This window comes from Vespa velutina, chromosome 14 (genome assembly GCF_912470025.1).
Source record: "Vespa velutina chromosome 14, iVesVel2.1, whole genome shotgun sequence".
Lineage (NCBI taxonomy): Eukaryota > Metazoa > Arthropoda > Insecta > Hymenoptera > Vespidae > Vespa > Vespa velutina.
This window is the reverse complement of record NC_062201.1, coordinates 4239249-4257202: the sequence shown is the minus strand read 5'-3', so window position 1 is coordinate 4257202 and position 17954 is coordinate 4239249. Positions and strand designations below refer to the sequence as shown.

The window sequence follows — 17954 nt, the reverse complement described above, 5'->3', positions numbered from 1 at the left end:
AAGTTTTTTCAAACTCAACGGAGAATATCAGAAGACAACGTCGTTGCCATCGACAATATGTAGTATGCAGTCTATTTAAACATAGATAGGAGTACCGCATTGCTGTGAATCGGCGTGGGGAATCGTGTTAAAGGTTTGCTGGAAAGACTTGTTCTCTCTCTTTCTCTCTCTTTCTCTTTCACGATTTTACATTTTCTATTTTTGTTTTTTTTTCTTTTTTTTTTTTTTTTTTTTTTTTTTTTTTTTTTTTTCAACTCGTACTCCACCAATACAAACGATACATAAACGTTTAAAATCTTTACTCTATTCTCAAATGTAACAATTTCAACAAATACATATTACAGAAATTTTCAATTAAATCAAATGACACTTTTTATTACAATGCAATAATCACGTGTAATCAAAATAGAGATAAAAATTAACGATCGACCATTATTAATTGACTATTCGATTGTAAGTTAAAAATTTACCTGCTAAATAATTAAAATGTGAATAATCGGAGAAAGAAAAGAAAGAAAGAAAGAAAGAAAGAAAGAAAGAAAGTAAAGAGAACAAAAGAAAAGTAAAGAAAAGAAAAAAGAAAAAAATAATTCGTAAGACGTATGCAATTGAATTAAAAGTGCAATTTCTTCAATTGTCAAAGAAGCCATCAGAATTCGTTTAATCAAATAATCTTTCTTTTTTTTTTTCTTTTCTTTTTTTTTTTTGTCGCTTTAATCTAACCCAAAAAATTATTTTATACGAAAGAGAAAAAGAAAAAGAATAACAAATGAAAGAAAGTGTTCCTTTAAATAACATTTCTATATAAGATAAATGAAAAAACTAAAAGTAATAGGTCGTAGACACTATAAAATAAGTATAGTGATAATAACGAACGTACCGACACTATATAGCTGTCGGGTTACAACCTCGCTCTTGCCCTCGTCCTCTTTCGTGTTATTCTTACCAGAGAGATTGCTGTGCTGGCTGCAGTCGAATCTATGCGTGCATAACACGCTCTCGTTCAACCTCTAACCCCCTACGTCCAACCTCTTACCTCCAACTTCCTACTTCCAACCTTCCACTTCCCATTTCCCAACTCTCATCTTCCATCCTTATCCCTCTTTCACCCAAACCATTCCTATTCCTATACGTTATACGTTCTTTACATACATTAGCACACCAAGAAACACAAGTAAAGCCATAGCACCATCAGCAAGAACCGTCTTCCCGCTTTGGCAAAACACTCGACTCAGTGCACAGCATGACTACCGCAATTACTTCACACCAGTCGAGATAAAGAACCCATTTTTTTCCCCTTGAAAACGCAAAACCTACCACGTTTTCGCGCCCTTGCAACGATATATATATATATATATATACATATATATGTATATATACATCGACCATTTTTCTACTTTTATTTATAGTACCTCCTATTCTCCCTTTCTTTTCTAGCTACCAATCTCGTTTACGTATGTGTGTATATTATATAAGCTTTTTCGTATAAAGAAAAAGCCGATAATATCATTTTATGTCATTTAAATTCTTACGAATAAAGAATTTCTAATCTTTCTCTTTTATGGAAGAAATAATATCGGATTAAATTTCATAATGGCCTGTATAATCATATAAAAGATTTATGTATATGATATCTTTAAAGATATAAAAGAGAAAAAAGAAAAAAAACAAAAGAAAAAAAAAATAAGTAACTCGCCAAGATAAACATCATGTGTTTTTCTTTTTTCTTTGCATTTTTCCCCTCTCTCTCTCTCCCTCTCTCTCTCTCTCTCTCTCTCTCTCTCTCTATTTTCCTTTTTCTTTCAATCGCTAAACTTTCAACAATTTTCAAGCCCGTTAAATAACATTGATAAAAATTATTTCCATTAATGTAGACACATATCTATCTATCTATCCATTGATGGATTAGATAGTGTTCAAGATAGTCCTCAGTCATCTTCCATATGTTAGTTCGTATCAGTGAAAGTCAACCCCTATTAATCACTCTTTACGACAAGCAAGGGTATATTCTATCCTCGTTCTCATAGGGTGGGGTGAGATATATGAGAACATATGTAGAAAAATAAATATTTTATGATGTTTAGAAAATGAAACTGACATATAAATCAAAAAAGGTAATAATCTAACTATACACGATGTATGTATTTAAGATTAATGATAATAATCGAGAAATGTAACATTGTTGTGTCATCGTCATGTAACACCTTTTAACAGGAACAAGGAACAATCAATATCTAGCACGATTAGAATACGATTCTAATTCGATGCATAAAGATATCAGAGAATAATCCCTTGGACGAGTATATCATTTATGGCGTTATGCCTCGGGATATTGACGAAGTACCGAAGCAAATAAACCGAACGGTATTCAACGCCAACTTCTATCACGTTGAGATACTTTTAACTTGAGCTACTAACGGAATCTCAGTTGCAACAGGTGCTTAGACAAAAGATAAGATCTAATGTCGCCTTGTCAAGATCGAAGAAACTTCTTCATTTTTTTTTTTTTTTCCTTTACTTTTCTTCCTTCTTCGTTCTTTTCTTTTTTTTTTTTTTTTTTTTTTTTTTTTTATACTCATACATTTTATATATATTTTCTTATATGTCCTTTTCATAAATTTTGTTTATGTATATATATTTATATATAAATTTTTTTTGAATCTTCTTAAATAATAAAAAATAACGCTAAAGATTTTTATTAATTACACAATTTATTAAAGTAGAATAATATATATGATTTTACTCTCTTCTTTATGTATATATATATATATACACATGTAATGACTGTTATTTTAATAATAATCCTAATAATGAACATAATAAACGGTCATTTTGTAATAATAGCGATAATAACCCGACTCGAGTATTGACATCAATTTGACGACACTGCTCGCGTGTATGTTTAGACTATATTCAACGATAATTGCAGAAGAGGAAAGATTAGAAGGTAGAAGCGACACGTTCCGTTTAAAATTCCTAAGTTTATGAATGAAACTTCGATGCGATTTTGTTGATAACCATTTCGAGAAGAATTCGCTCGACGTGTAACGTTTAATTAATAAATCTGAGTTAGTAAAGAGAAATAAACGTTGAATATTCTAAAAGTAATTGATAAAACTAAAAACAAATTCTAAGAAAATAAATAATGAGAATTAAATAAAAGAATTTTTGTTCTCTTTTTTTTTTTTTTTTTTGCAAACGAATATTAAACGATATTATTTTTAAATATTACGTTGAAATATTACATTGACATTTCAGATCTTACGCAATTGTTTTGCGCCATAGAAATCGGCCTTTACAGTCGCATAATAAGATCACGCAAACCCAAATAGACTTAGTGCTTTATCCAATTTTATTATTATCACGTCTTTCCATTCGAACGTTAAACAAGTATCGATGAATCTCGATTGGCTATTCCACTTCGATAATCAATAAAAAAAAAAAAAAACTCTTCCCAGTAAAACTTAAAAAATTTCTTAATACTTTTATCGCGAATATCGTCCCCATGGAATACTTTTCTTTTTATACGATCAAATAGAACTCCTATAACTAGTCAAGAGAAATTTATCGAAATATCCGATTGAATCAATTTTATTGATAACACGAACTTCTTTCTTTGATAAAAAAAAAAAAAAACTAATTTAATGGCTATGTAAACAATTTTCTTTTTTTTTTTTTCTTCTTTCTTTTAATTACTAACACCCTTCACTATGCAATCGCATATTCTTACAAATGTTTTCAATTAAAATTGCAATAAAATTACATTTTTCAAGTGTACTTTTTTTTGTTTTTTTTTTTTTTTTCTTTTTTTAATCAACATAAAATTAAACTTAATATTTATACCACTGACTAGAGCTATTCTTTCTATTTCTAACAACTTCGAACTTTACTATTTAACGGCCTATCTTAATTTATACAGACTAAATATAAGTCTTCAAGGTCTATTTGAAAAAAAAAAAAAAAGAAAATAAAAAAAAAATTTCACCGAGAATAAGAGAAACGATATTTGGTATAAGTAGGAATACGAAGAAGAAAAAAAAGAAGATGATGATCATGATGATGAAAAAGAAGAAGCTATTTTTTATTCAAGAGGATGATTCTCGTAATCGAAATCGACTTCATTATTGGCTACGGAAATGTCCGGAGAATGTCCGAATTGTTGAAAATCGACCAAGGTGAAACGTTTGGAAAAGCTTCAACGCCGTCTCTCCGATTCTAATTGGGATCAATTGTTCATAGCTGAACGATCGATTAAACCCAAGTTTCGCCGTACTACTCCATTCTAAAGAATGACACGAGGAAGCGTTCAATTTAATGACGAATCTCTAAAGCACCCACTCATTCACATACGCTCATGCATATGCAAACACACATGAAACTACGTATACAAATATAATAATTAATTATTCTTGTGGATAAATGCAAGAACTCCTAAATAAAATTATAACATTTATAAATTTTCGTTTACATGTATATATATATATATATATATATATATATATATTTACACACACAAACACAACCTGTAATTATCCATAACAATAATGATAATTATTTTTGACAAACTTCATTAAATTAAATCTCTTCTTTCTTTGTTCTTTTTCTTTTTCCATGGCTCTCGATCACCTTTGCAAAATCCTTGAATAAAAACAAAATGAAAAATAAATAATTCACGATGCAATTACGCGACCGGCAATTTGATAGAATTTATAATTGTTTTGATAGAAAAGAAAAGAATAGAAAAAATTAAAAAAAAAAAAAAGAAAAAAAAAGAAAAAACAAACAAACGAACAAACAAACAGAAAATTTAAGATACAGATTTTTATTCGACATTTATATTTCATGTCATCGGATTCAATGATAACACATATACTCGAACAAGAAGAAGTTTAATACTGACAGGGCGCACGTGCGAGTATCGTTCTTTAGCGGCATGAGTGCATTGTTGCAAGTGCAAGCAACACCGTGTGTGTGGTATTGATCGTTTCAATAGAATGCTTGTTACTGGACTCACACGCCCGGCCATGGTCCTCTCTGTTTACTTCGTACTCCATTATATTAACTTTTAAATATTATTAAAAATAATAATAATAAAAAGAAGAAATACAAAAGTGAAAGAAAAAAAAGAGAAAAAAAAAATAATCAAATACAAATCAAACGTTGTCCCATTATTTCCTAATTCTAAATCTTTGAAATTATCAAAGAAAATAATAAATAAATAAATATAAACAAACAAACAAACAAAGTAATACAATTCAAACATAGTCTTATTATTTCTTATCCGAGATAAAATTATAGATATACATGTGTTATAAAATAATTAAGAAATTTTTGAAATAATAAATAATATTACCAAATTATTATTCATACAAATATATTCGTTGAATAATTAAATGATAAACTTTTTTCATGGATTATTTTGGATCTGTCGATTTTTAGTTTTTTTATTGAAAATAGAAAAAAAAAGAGAAAAAAGGAAAAAAAATCAATACCCTATCTTATCGCTTGATATACATAGAAAGGGTGGCTCTAGACTCACCCCATTGATTGTATACTCTCATCGTCGTCAAATCGTTAACTCTCAGTTCGTATGCAGTTGATGACGTAGCAAAAAATCGTATCGACACGCGAACCGATTTCGAGCCGCTGACATCCGGCGAATTGTCGAGCTACAAAGCCGGAAAAGCGAGCAACACGCACGGTCGAAAGCATTTAAAGGCTAAACGCTTTCTACGTTCACAGGAAAATTAGTTTTTATCTTGATGGTTGCCAATGTAGTCGTCGCCCGTTCACTCGATTTAAACGATGCTTCGCTTAAATACGATTAGGATATTTCATTGGATACTATCACGTACTTTCTTCCTACGGCCTGTCATTTTTTTTTTTCTTTTTCATTTCTTTTTTTCTTTTATTTGTTTTTCTTTTTTTCTTTCTTTTTTTTTTCCTTTTTTTTTTCTTTTTTTTTTTTTTTTTTTTTTTCTTTTCTCATTATTCTTCTCCATTACGAAATTGTCTATAAGAACGATTTCAATTAGGGATAAAAACGATGATCAATGACGATTAAGATAACAATTGCTTCTGAAAAAATTAAATACCAAACACGATCTCGAGAGTTTAACAAATAAAAATAAATATGAATTATTTAAATTATATATTTAACAATATAACGTGATATTAATTTCTTCGAAAAGCTATTAAATTTAAAATCTCGCGTATTTACTAAAGACGATCAATAAAAGTACGCTTGATCCTTAGATGAAGAAAGAAGATACAATTTTTAAAGAATCTCAGGATTATGATAGAAGGAGCATGATCTTAAAAAAAAAAAAAAAAAAAAAAAAAGAAAAAAGAAAAAAAAAGGATCATGGGCTTTCAACAGAGACAAAGTCCAAATTGTATGCAGCTTCTATTTTCTCGAAGGAAAAAATAAAATAAAAAAAATAAAAAAACAATAAAGAAAGAAAGAAATAAAGAGAAGGTTATGAAGTAAAGAATCTTTAGAAAGCTGGCTAAAAGTAGGACAAACTACTTTAAGGTAGATTGATCCTGCCGCCTTTCTTTTCCCCATTTTCTATCTTTTTTTCTTTTCCCATATGTTCCTTCCTTCTCCATGATCGAACGTAGTTTATAGCTTGCCTACTTGTAAGTCACGAAATTGCGATCACGTACGCTCGGGATAATGGATCGAAAATTCCACGAATTCTGCATACGATGTAAACTATCGGTTATCGAAAGGACTCCAATGGGGACCATCGAAACTTTCTTCTCTCCCTTTTTTCCACCCTCCCCTTCTCCCCAGATACGTAATCTTTATGAGGAATATTTTACTTTCACGTAATCCATTCGATCTTATCGCGACGTTTAATCAATGCATGCAGAAAAATAAGATTCTATACACTGATTGAATTTTGATCAGCCAATCGTGCTCATCACAAATTCAGAAGAAACTTCAATTATATCTTTCAATATATATATACATATATATATATATATATAATATTCCAGTTAAATTTGTTGTTTCTCTGATAGTAAATAATACGATTATTAATATATCATGAAAATAAAATATTTATATTAGAGAAAACATTTGATAATAAATTTGTATATAACTTTCGAAATAATATTTCGATTGAATTATTTGTGGTTTCTCTCTAACTATAAGTAAAATAAATAATAATAGAAAATGAAATATTGATATTACTGGAAAACATTGTAAAAATAAGTTCTATTATTATTACTGTTATTATTATTATCATCATTGCTAATATACTCTATCGAACTTCAAAAGATTCTCTGCTAGATTTTGATTGTCGAAATGTTCAGAATGCATGCGAACGAAGATTGCACGCAACGATACTGCACTCCTGCTTTTAGAACTAATACAATGAGGATGACAGAAAGTTTATAATAGCTACAGAGTCTTCCTCGAGTATCTCACGCTGCTAAGTTCTTTTGTAAATCTTAAACGAGTTATCGTTTGTACTTATAAAAGTTCATTATTACGGTTATAATAAACACATAACTAAAATTTCAGTCCAAAAAGATAAGAAAAATAATGTATCGTGCATAATAAACTTATTCATTACAACTAGTATAGCTATATAAATATCTGTATAACAAATTTTCTTCAGTAACGTTGAATGAAAAAAAAAAAAAAAAAAAAAAAAAAAAAATCTTTTTATATATTTATTTTTCTTATAGATTAATAAAACAAAAATTGTTAAAACGAAACGACATGTGATTATTATTATCCTTTACTTTTTCTTCTTAATAAATTATGATTCCTTTTCTTTATTTATAAAAAAGAAAAAAAAAGAAAAAAAAAAAAAAAAAGAAAAAAGGAAGAAATAGAAAAGAGAAAATCGTAAAAGTAAAGACTAATACGAAAACGTCTCTATCCTTTAAATTGATTCAGTAATCTTCATTGATCGATCTTGAACTCAAACTAGATTCAAGACCGAAATAGAACACGATGCGTTCACCGCTACAACGAAACAATATCTATTTCTTATTTCCTTAATCTCCCAATCAATTCGACGAACCGTTGCTCTAACCGCACTTTCGATTACATCGACCGACAATAATTTTGTATACCTATATATATATATATATATATATATATATATATATATATATATATATATATATATATGTATATACATATATGTATATATATATATACATATATATGTATGTATAGTATTTAGGTACAAACAAAGATACCTACGTACATACATACATATATATACTTGTATCCTGAAAATCGAAAGAAACGTTTATTCGATCGAATTTCTATCGATTCTATCGATCTACGTGAAAAAGAACAAATAATTCTTATAAATTAATACAAATAAAATTAAATTAACGATATAATAAATCAATATCTAATATATTCTTTAATAATATATACCTTTAAGATAATAAAAAATTATAATTTAGATGCGTATTAAGATAATGGAAAGATGTGCGTTATTAGATCTTATCTCTGGGTACGTCTGTCTTCGACAACGGCTTGTAAACGACTGAATATCATTGAGGATTTTTCAATATCAATAACGTGTAACATAGACTGTTTAGAAAACCAAAACAGATTCCTAGAAGTCTCGAAGATCTTTAGCAAAACAAAACAAAGCAAAGCAAAAGAAAAGAAAAACATCGACAATGTAAATAAACGCCTTAATCTTACTATTATTTACATTTGCGTACGTAATATCTTATATCTATAATAATAGAAAAATCCAAATACAATGTATGTTTATCGATCGCAGTGAATATAATGCGTCATAATAAGATAATACGTATGTACGTATCATTTCATTGATCTCAAAAATGAATAATACAAAATTCGTAAATATTAATGCCACGTAACATTTTTAAAGTTTTAAATAATTATATATTTGTATTTTTTATATAGAAATATATATTAGCCCATATATATATATATATATATATATATATATATTTTTATATTAGCATAATATTATTCTACGCCATAATTATACCTCGTGTAACAGTATGTAGTATATTATACTATATTATACTCGTATATAATGATTACGCAGTAATATACGTATATTACACTCCATATAATAAGTTATAAGTAAAAACTTTGTAACAAAAATGATAATAATTTTTCCAGACTCGACTCTTAGATAAAAAGAATAACAAAAAAAAAAAACAAGATACAATTATGTACATTAATGAAACATTTATTTTATTAAAGAAATAAAAAGGTGTAAAGAATAAAAATATTGAAAAATTATTATCCTTCGCGATAATTCGTCAATTAAAAGGGTCTTATAATATTATGAGGACGAATGAATGAAGGAACAAAAAAAAAAAAGAAAGAGAGAAAGAAGGAACGCTTAAAGCGATGGGAAAAATTTTTTATCCGATCGATCATAAACTAACGCGAAGTGCACGATCGTTTGTCTGTCCGGTGACGCGGAAATGTAATTAATTTCCCGATGATTCGCGCAAACCGCGAGTTACTAGAAACGAAAAGAGTGACCAAGAGAGAGAGAGAGAGAGAGAGAGACGGCATCAGAACGCTGTCTCGATGGTGACCGTTCTCGACATGTATAACTCTGTTATTAATTTGCTACGGCAGTTAACTACGGTTCTATCGAAAATGGCTATAACAATGGGAATGTGAGATACATGGCGATGGAGAGACGTGAAAGAGAAAAAAACAAGAAGAAAAAAAGAGAGAAGAGAGACAGAGAGAGAAAGAGAGAGAGAGAGAGAGAGAGAGAGGAGGCAGAAAAAGAGAGGAAGGGAGAAAAGAGTAGTAGAGTGGATCGTAAACATGAGAGAGAGAGAGAGAGAGAGAGAGAAGTACCGATGAGAAAGGGATAAAAGGGTAAAAGGGAGAAGGGAAACGTAGAGAATAATGCCAGCTAGCCAACCGGCAGCCAATTCGCGACAGGAAATTGACAGAAACTAGAAAATCGCGTTTGTCGATCGCCATTCGAAGATGATAGAAGAACATATGTCTCTACGTGTACATATGTGTGTGTGTGTGGGTGTGTATACGTTTCTTCTATATATATTGTACATAGATAGATATGTATATACATATATCGTATATATATATATGTATATATATATATATATATATATATATATATATATATCGTTTAAGTTCTCCTCTCACAACACCCATATCTACGTATCTACTACATTACTAATACTTGAAAATCATTGATCGACGAACAATTGTACTAATTATAGCGTTTCAACAAATCGTGCTTAATTATACTCTCATTAGTTATGCTTTCTCATTTTGTTACGTTTATAGAACGTTTCGTGACGAATCCTTATATCATAACAGATTTGTTTCTCTATTAAATCTATCGATCGTATTCTAAATCCTAAAGTAAATGTATTTATGTAGAATTAATTTTAACCATGAGAATTTTTGTATAAATTGAACATTGTAATTTTATATAGATCGAATTAAATTAAATTTGTGATATACAGGTATAGATCAATTATATTTGATCGATAAATTTTCTTAGAAATTTCTTTCCTAAATCTCCAAATAATTATAAATATCTATATATAAATTTTATATTTATATATATATATATATATATATATATATATATATATAAATATTCTAAATCGTTTCGCTTGTCTACGTGTCTAATATTCTTTTATTTCCTTTTCCTCCATTCAGCTAAATTCACCAGACCTTCTTGTGTAACTCTTCAAATTCATTTTACGTTCCATTAAGTACCCAACCAGACGATCTTTTAAATCCGTGTAATTAAAAGAATAAAATTATGCAATTAATGAAGTGCCGTCGTTTCAAGAAAGAGAACCGAGTTCTTCGACGATAAATGAACTCTATTCTGGAACGACGCCATATTCATTGACATTAAGAAAAGAATTGATTTCTACAATCTCGTTGATCGTATTACGTGTCTCTTACTCTCTAAAGTGATAAAAAAAAAAAATAAAATAAAATAAAATCCAGATATCTAGTCTTCCTTCGTTTCACTCAATCAAAAATATCCATTTAAAAATTCTCAATTTATTATCAATTCTTAAACTGGATTTGTACCATTCGATATTACATTTCTTCTTCTTCTTCTTCTTCTTCTTCTTCTTTTTTCTATCTTTTATATCTATCTTTTAAAATAAAATGATAAAAATAAATTCATTCAGTTCTGATAAAATAACTTAATTTGTCAATAATAATTCTTCATTTAATCATTAAATTGGCAAGTACTATATGTTTGAAAAATTGTTAAAAAAAAAATTATTTATATATATATAGACAGAAAAAGAAGAGAGTGAGAGAAAGTGACAGAGATACATATAAACATACATGTATACATATATATATATATATATATATATGTGTGTGTGTGTGTGTGTGTGTGTGTGTATGTGTGTATATATAAGCACGGAAGCAATGGATCCTTCAAAGCAGGCATCCATAGACACGTGAATTCTATGACGTATGAAATCGAAGGGTCCTAAAGGTAGTGTTATCAAGAAGATCAAATCGATCATATTCTCTGAGGAAATGATGGAGGAATTGCGAATAATAGAGGGATATGCCTTCCCTCTTTCTGCATGACCGAAGAAATATCGATATTTATTACCTCTATAGTACGGGAAACAGGAGGGTTGATCCTACTTTTATTCCGAAAATTTAACTCTTCGTATCGACATGTTCGATTGCTAGAACGAAGGGTGTGAACAATCATGATATGAACAATCATTGGTCAAAAATTATGAGATTTAACAAGAGAAAAAAAGAAAGAAAAGAATCAAAAATATTAAATTTACATTTTTACACTAACGTAGAAATTATCCCAATGAGAATTTTCTTGTACTTTTATTTAAAAAAATAAATAAATAAATAAACTTATTATATTTATTTATGTAAAATTGCTTAAAAATTCAATTCGTATGTTAATTGTTTATTAATTTTACTTGTTCGCTTGACAAACAATAATACTCATCTATCGTACTCTCTCGTTTATTGAAACGATTAAAAATGTTCTTTCAATGTCTAATATCGTTTATTACATTTATCAAATTTTTCTGGCTCAGATAGGAACATTTTCGAAGTGGACGTCCACATGAAAACGAGTTTACGAGATCAAAGTGCAATTCCGTGTAATTTTCTAAATCAAAGAGATATCCGACTTCTGTTATCGTATTACGTTACTCACGACAAAGTAGAGGGAAAAAAAATGAAGGAGTTAACATTAACGTTCGCTCAGCTATATTTAAGTGTGAGTAATAGTCTCTACGAAAAAAGAAAAATAAATAAATAAATAAAATAAAATAAAATAAAGATAGAAGAGGAAAAAGAAACCATAATACATGAAATCTATCCTTTAATCCCATAAGAAAATTAACCTCGAATGGACTTTTTCAATCTTCTTTTCCTTTCTTTTTTTTTTTTTTTTTTTTTTTTTTTCAATATCGAACGGATCTGTGTAAAAAAAGAAAATCACAAATTCAAAAAAAGAAAAGAAAAAAAAAAAAGAAACTGAACGAACCATCCATCTTTCTGTTTTCAAACTAACAACAATAATCAACCTGACTAGAAACTGAGCTGAATAAAATATAGCGAACATGAAGTAGAGCCCATTGGGGTTAGAAATTCAACCGAGCCGAAGGGTAAACTCGAAGGAAAAAAAAAAGAAAATACAGAGAGAGAGAGAGAGAGAGAGAGAGAAAGAGATGAAAGAAGATAGAATAAAAATACGTGGAGAAGAAATAAGGAAGAGTGACAATTTAAAAAGAAGGACGTTCTGTCAAAGTTCCGTCGGAATAGATGTGAGATAAAAAAAAAGTTAGTAACGAAAGACTTAACACTCGTTCCTTCCATCTTACATGGTCTTTTGAAGTAACACGATTTCTCGTTTGTTCTCCTCGCTATCTATCCAAACCCTTCAATGTGAGGAGTCAAGTCGTTTCAATCACGAAACGCTCTCTGCCAGTTGAACGAGTGCACTTTCGCTTGGTGGATGGATGATGATGCTGAGAGAAGAGTGTGTTCCTAGCGGCTTCAAAAGTGGCGGAGCGAGTGGTATCACTACTACAATAACACAAACTCATTGTTAACCGGCCGTCATATACGATAGAGACAAAAAGAGAGAGATGGAGACAAAGATAGATAGACAGAAATAGAATGGGAGAGAGAGAGAGAGAGACAGTGTGTGTGTGTGTGTGTGTGTGCGGATATGTGTGTATGTATTGACGGAAGGTTTGAAGACAAAGAGGAAGATGAAACGACCCGAATACAAGGCGTCGAAGCTACCTGAATCGAGTCACGAGAGAGAAAAAGAGAGAAAAAGAGAGAGAAAGAGAAAGATAGAAGATTCTTCATCGACGATATTGTTGGTACTAACACACGAATATCCCAGATAACCGTACCACCACAACAAAACAATCGCGAATAAGTATACTACGTCGTTAACGACCTCGAAACAATGCTCATTGTGAACGATAATTAGTTTGTCGGTGGTTGGCACTGCCCTTTGTCATCCTTCCTTCCCCCCCCCTCCTCCCCCCTCGAAAGATTAGACCTAACCCTTGTCTCACTCCTCTTCTTCTCGTTTGAAGATGACTTCTTTGGTAAGAAACCCGTTCCTGATTAAACCCTTTATATAGATTGTTACACCGCAGGAAGAAACTTGTTATCGTTAACAATTTCAACGATTACGTTTACATTTTTTCTTTTCTTATTTTTTGTGTGCTCTTCCTTTTCCTTTTCATACAGATTATTTTGCGTGAAATTTATATTTTCTTTTTATTTTGTTTTTTTTTTTTTTTTCTTTTTATTTTTAAATATTGCTTCGCAAAAAAATCGTTTCGCAATTGCTACAAAAATGTTTCGTTTGTTGTTAAAACTTGTGACATAGTCTATTCATGCTCTTTTTTTTTTTTTTTTTTTTTTTATTAATTTGCTGAAAGAGAGAGAGAGAGAGAGAGAGAGAGAGAGAGAGAGAGAGAGAAAATTTCAAAAGTGTAAAAGCAAAGGCGTAGCGATCGATTAATGGTCGTGCTTAGTCGTCCAACCATGCACGCTCACGATGAAACTTTGCCATATAATATATATTCTCTCTTTAGATATATATATACTCGCTACTTCTAGAGACCTTAATAACATAACGTGACATAATATCACAATTTTCGCTCGCTCACAATTACTTAACACGCTAAGTATGTAGCAAAGTATATGTATATCACATGTGTTATTTTGCTACACTATGTATACCACTAGACGTACACTAGAAAAAAGAAGTGTGAATTATTCATTAGAAAATCGACAAGAGGGTGTGTGGTTCGTTTCCTTTTTTTCTTCTTCTTCTTCTTCTTTTTTTCTTTCTTTTTTCCTTTTTCTTTTTTTTTTTTTTTTTTAATTTCGACACGTTCCTTATCATCATCGTGAATAAATTATTAAAATTGATCTTAATTATTTATTACACTAATTTTATGACTAGTTTTTATTAAAAAAAAAAAAAAAGAAAAAAAAACAAAGAAAAAAGATGAAAGAAAGAAAAAAACAAAAACGATCCAATGGCAAGAACGTCGAAATAAAAATTCGTAGAAGCCAATTGAACCAAACGAAATTGTAGAAACCGATCTGTTGGATGGAAATAAAACGGATGTTGTAATTGCATGTAATTTATCGCGTTAACACGGCATACTGCATAAAGTCCGTACTGTAAAAGGATAACCCGGCTTGGACGGACTAAAAATAGAAAGGTATAGAGAAAAACTGTGCGCTCAAATTCGCGTTATGACCCCGCGAGAATATTTACTACCGGTGTGTGAGTATTTTATTTATTTTCCTTCTGAAAAAGAAAAAAAAAAAAAAAAAAAAAAGAAAAAGAGAGGATAAAAAAAAGACACTGAATACGTTCGCCATTAAGTTAAAACTGTCGGGACAAGAATATTCTCCATTAGAAAAATCTCTAAAATATAATTATAATAACAATTGTTAATATACTATATAATAATAATGATAATAATGCAATAAAATATCTCATATCAGAATCGATTCAAGCAAACAAGAGATCGAAATTATTTATTGGTATGCAATATTGAAAGATAATTATATTGGCTTGAATCGATAAAAATATTGTAATCATCGTCCAGTTGATGGATAATTATCACAATTATTACTCTATCTACTATACTCGAATATATATATATATATATATTATACGTGCAAACTTCGTAAAATCATTTGAAAGACATTTGGACTATCTAAAATCGACTAACTAATATATATATATCGATGTTCTAGATATATCGACTAGATATAAATCTAAGATTAAGAAAGAAAAGGAAAAAAAAAAAAACAGAGAACGGATAAAAAACAATAAAGAAGAAATGTAGAGTGTTATAAAGAAGAAATGATCACGTAGAGAAAGAATCTGTTCTGCAATTGTCTAGAAAAAAAAAAAACTAAAAATAAACTAACTACATATTATATGTATATATATATATATATATACGCGTGTGCGTGTGTATATGCATATACATATATACATAGATATGAAAGTAACGTAAGAACAACGAGTAAGAAATCGCGTGCGAGATGAAAAAAAAAATATAGGGATACCTCTGAAATTGTGTAAGAGAGACCGAAGTTAAAGTACTTTCGAATGAAAATACGTGCTCCGGTGTTCGACGCGTCACCAAGAAGAAGCACCATCGTTTTCGGTAAGTGCGATGCTGCCACGCGAGGCAATAGATCTTCGTTCCGAATGGAAGAGGGTCATTGTCATGACTAAAGCAGAGATTTGTCAGCCAAGTTCATCTCGTTGTAAGCTCGTGCGTCGTATGTCCCAACCATACTGGGCTGTGGACGATAATAGGATTCTAGAACGGCATTTGCGAGTTAAGACTCGATGATCGATCCCCGTATTTAAAAATTTGCAAAAATACTTTCGATTAAATCTTCTTCAATGAGTGTCTTCCATTTCATTTCAACCAAGTAACAAAGAAAGATGAAAAAGAACAATATATTTTTCTTTTCATTCCATCTCTTTCTTGATAGATACAGGGATAATAATACTAAAAAATATTTCTCAATTTTATCTGAAATATTTTTGACCACCCTATATAAATGTGTACATATAAAAATAGTTGACGATATTCTTTTTCTTCTTTTTTTTTTTTTTTTTTTTTTTTTTCGAAAATAGATAGAAGGTCGCAGAATGATATATGAAATTGGAGAAATATGCAATTTCCAATATTTTCCTCTGAAACTTCACGCGAATGATTTCAATGATTTATCCTGAATGTCATTGGTAATACTTAACAGATACAGTAGTATAAAACTACGTTAAAATTGTATATACATACGTACGTAACGCGGAAGCCAAGGGAAATTGCTTCCGCGATCGTTAATATTATGCACGCTTCACGATGCAGCAGAGCCGAAAAACTGTACGACTCGATGTGTAAAAGGGCCACCTATATATATGTATATACGGACTATTTTACATAACAACAAGGTATACCACGAGGATTTTATACCATGGTCGTCGCTTTAATCGGTGATGTTAATTTCAACGTCGGACTTTCAGAACGGAAAGAACGAGCTGTATCTCGCCTATGCGATAAGATACCTCTGCTTTAATTAAAGATAGAAAAAAAAAAAAGAAAAGAAGAAAGATAAAAGAAAAGGTTAAAAAAAACAACACAACCACGAGTCTCTGACCTATTCCCTTGAAAAGAAAATCTTTTCGACGTCTTTGAAATCGTTTAAATCGAAGTATCAAAAGATAATAAGCGTAATGCGCAATCTCAGATATAATATTGGATATAATTCTTTCTTATCAAGAATAATATGAAAATAATACTGTAACAATATATAATTTTCTAATAGAGTATAGTTTTTATAAGAGCCGATAAGAGATTGTAAGGAAATAATAAAATAGAGAAAAGAAATGTTGAGAAAAAACTCACTGATTGAGGGTGCGATCGTTGCTTCCGGTGGTAGCTGAACCTTGAACCCCGGATGCAGCGGCGGCAACTGAACCCGAATCGTGATGTCTCCTTTCCTTGTGGACGATGCCCATCAACTTCATCCACGGATTGTTCGCCGCATGGGCGCCAATGCCGCCGCTCTGCCACATTGCGCTCGCCAGCCTCGCTCCGAACGTAGGAGCCCTTCTTGGGCTCCAAGAACCAAGGAGGAAAGACGAGTCTTAATATAATATCAGCGTCGACGATTGCAACGACGCTGCCTTTAAGGGCCGCTAGCTTCCCCGGCCCTGGATAGGTGCGAGGTGCCCTGCACGGCCCCGTTGCCTCCAGAGCCAGGCCCTCGAGCACCTCCACCATCTAATCCTCCTTGATATCTTCACAGCCTTTTAAGGCCCAGCGAATCACACTCCTTTTAATCACTTTCAGAACCCCGTGACACTTTTAAAGCAATTAAACTTCACTTATATATACACACATATATATATATATATATATATATGTATATATATATATATATATATTTATACATATATATATATATATATTTTATATTCTAATCACACACAACAAAATGTCCCTTTTATTTGCTTCCTCTTTCGATTTATCTCCCCTTCTTCCTTTTTTATATTATTATTATTATTATTATTACTATTCTTTTTCTGAATTTTTCTCTTTCAATCTTCGATGATGATCTACACAAACACGCACCAAGAGTTTCTTCGTATTCTCCTCCTTCTGCACATCTCACCTCCTTTATTCCTCAGCCTTTTACTTTCTCCGCTGGTGTTGTTGCTGCTGCTGCTGCAGCTGCTGCAGCTGCTGCTGCTGTTACTTCTTCTTCTTTTAGAAAGTTCGCTCCTCGACGATCTTCTTCTCTTCCTTCTTTTACGCCACCTCTCGTCCTCTTCTTCCTCCTCTTTCTCTTCCTCTTTCTTCTCCTCCTCCTCCTCCTCCTCCTCCTCCTCCTCCTCCTCCTCCTC

The 17954-nt window shown here is 30.7% G+C and overlaps 1 protein-coding gene across 1 annotated transcript in view; it reads right to left on the bottom strand.

Moving 5' to 3' along the window:
* LOC124954026 (potassium voltage-gated channel protein Shaker) overlaps positions 1 to 17489 on the bottom strand; it is a 130948-nt gene extending 113459 nt beyond the window's left edge. Inside the window, exon 1 of the mRNA XM_047506238.1 lies at positions 16954 to 17489. Within this exon, the coding sequence (XP_047362194.1) occupies positions 16954 to 17123 (170 nt within the window). The 5' untranslated portion in view covers positions 17124 to 17489. The remainder of the gene's footprint in view (positions 1 to 16953) is intronic.
* Positions 17490 to 17954: the final 465 nt, after the last annotated feature.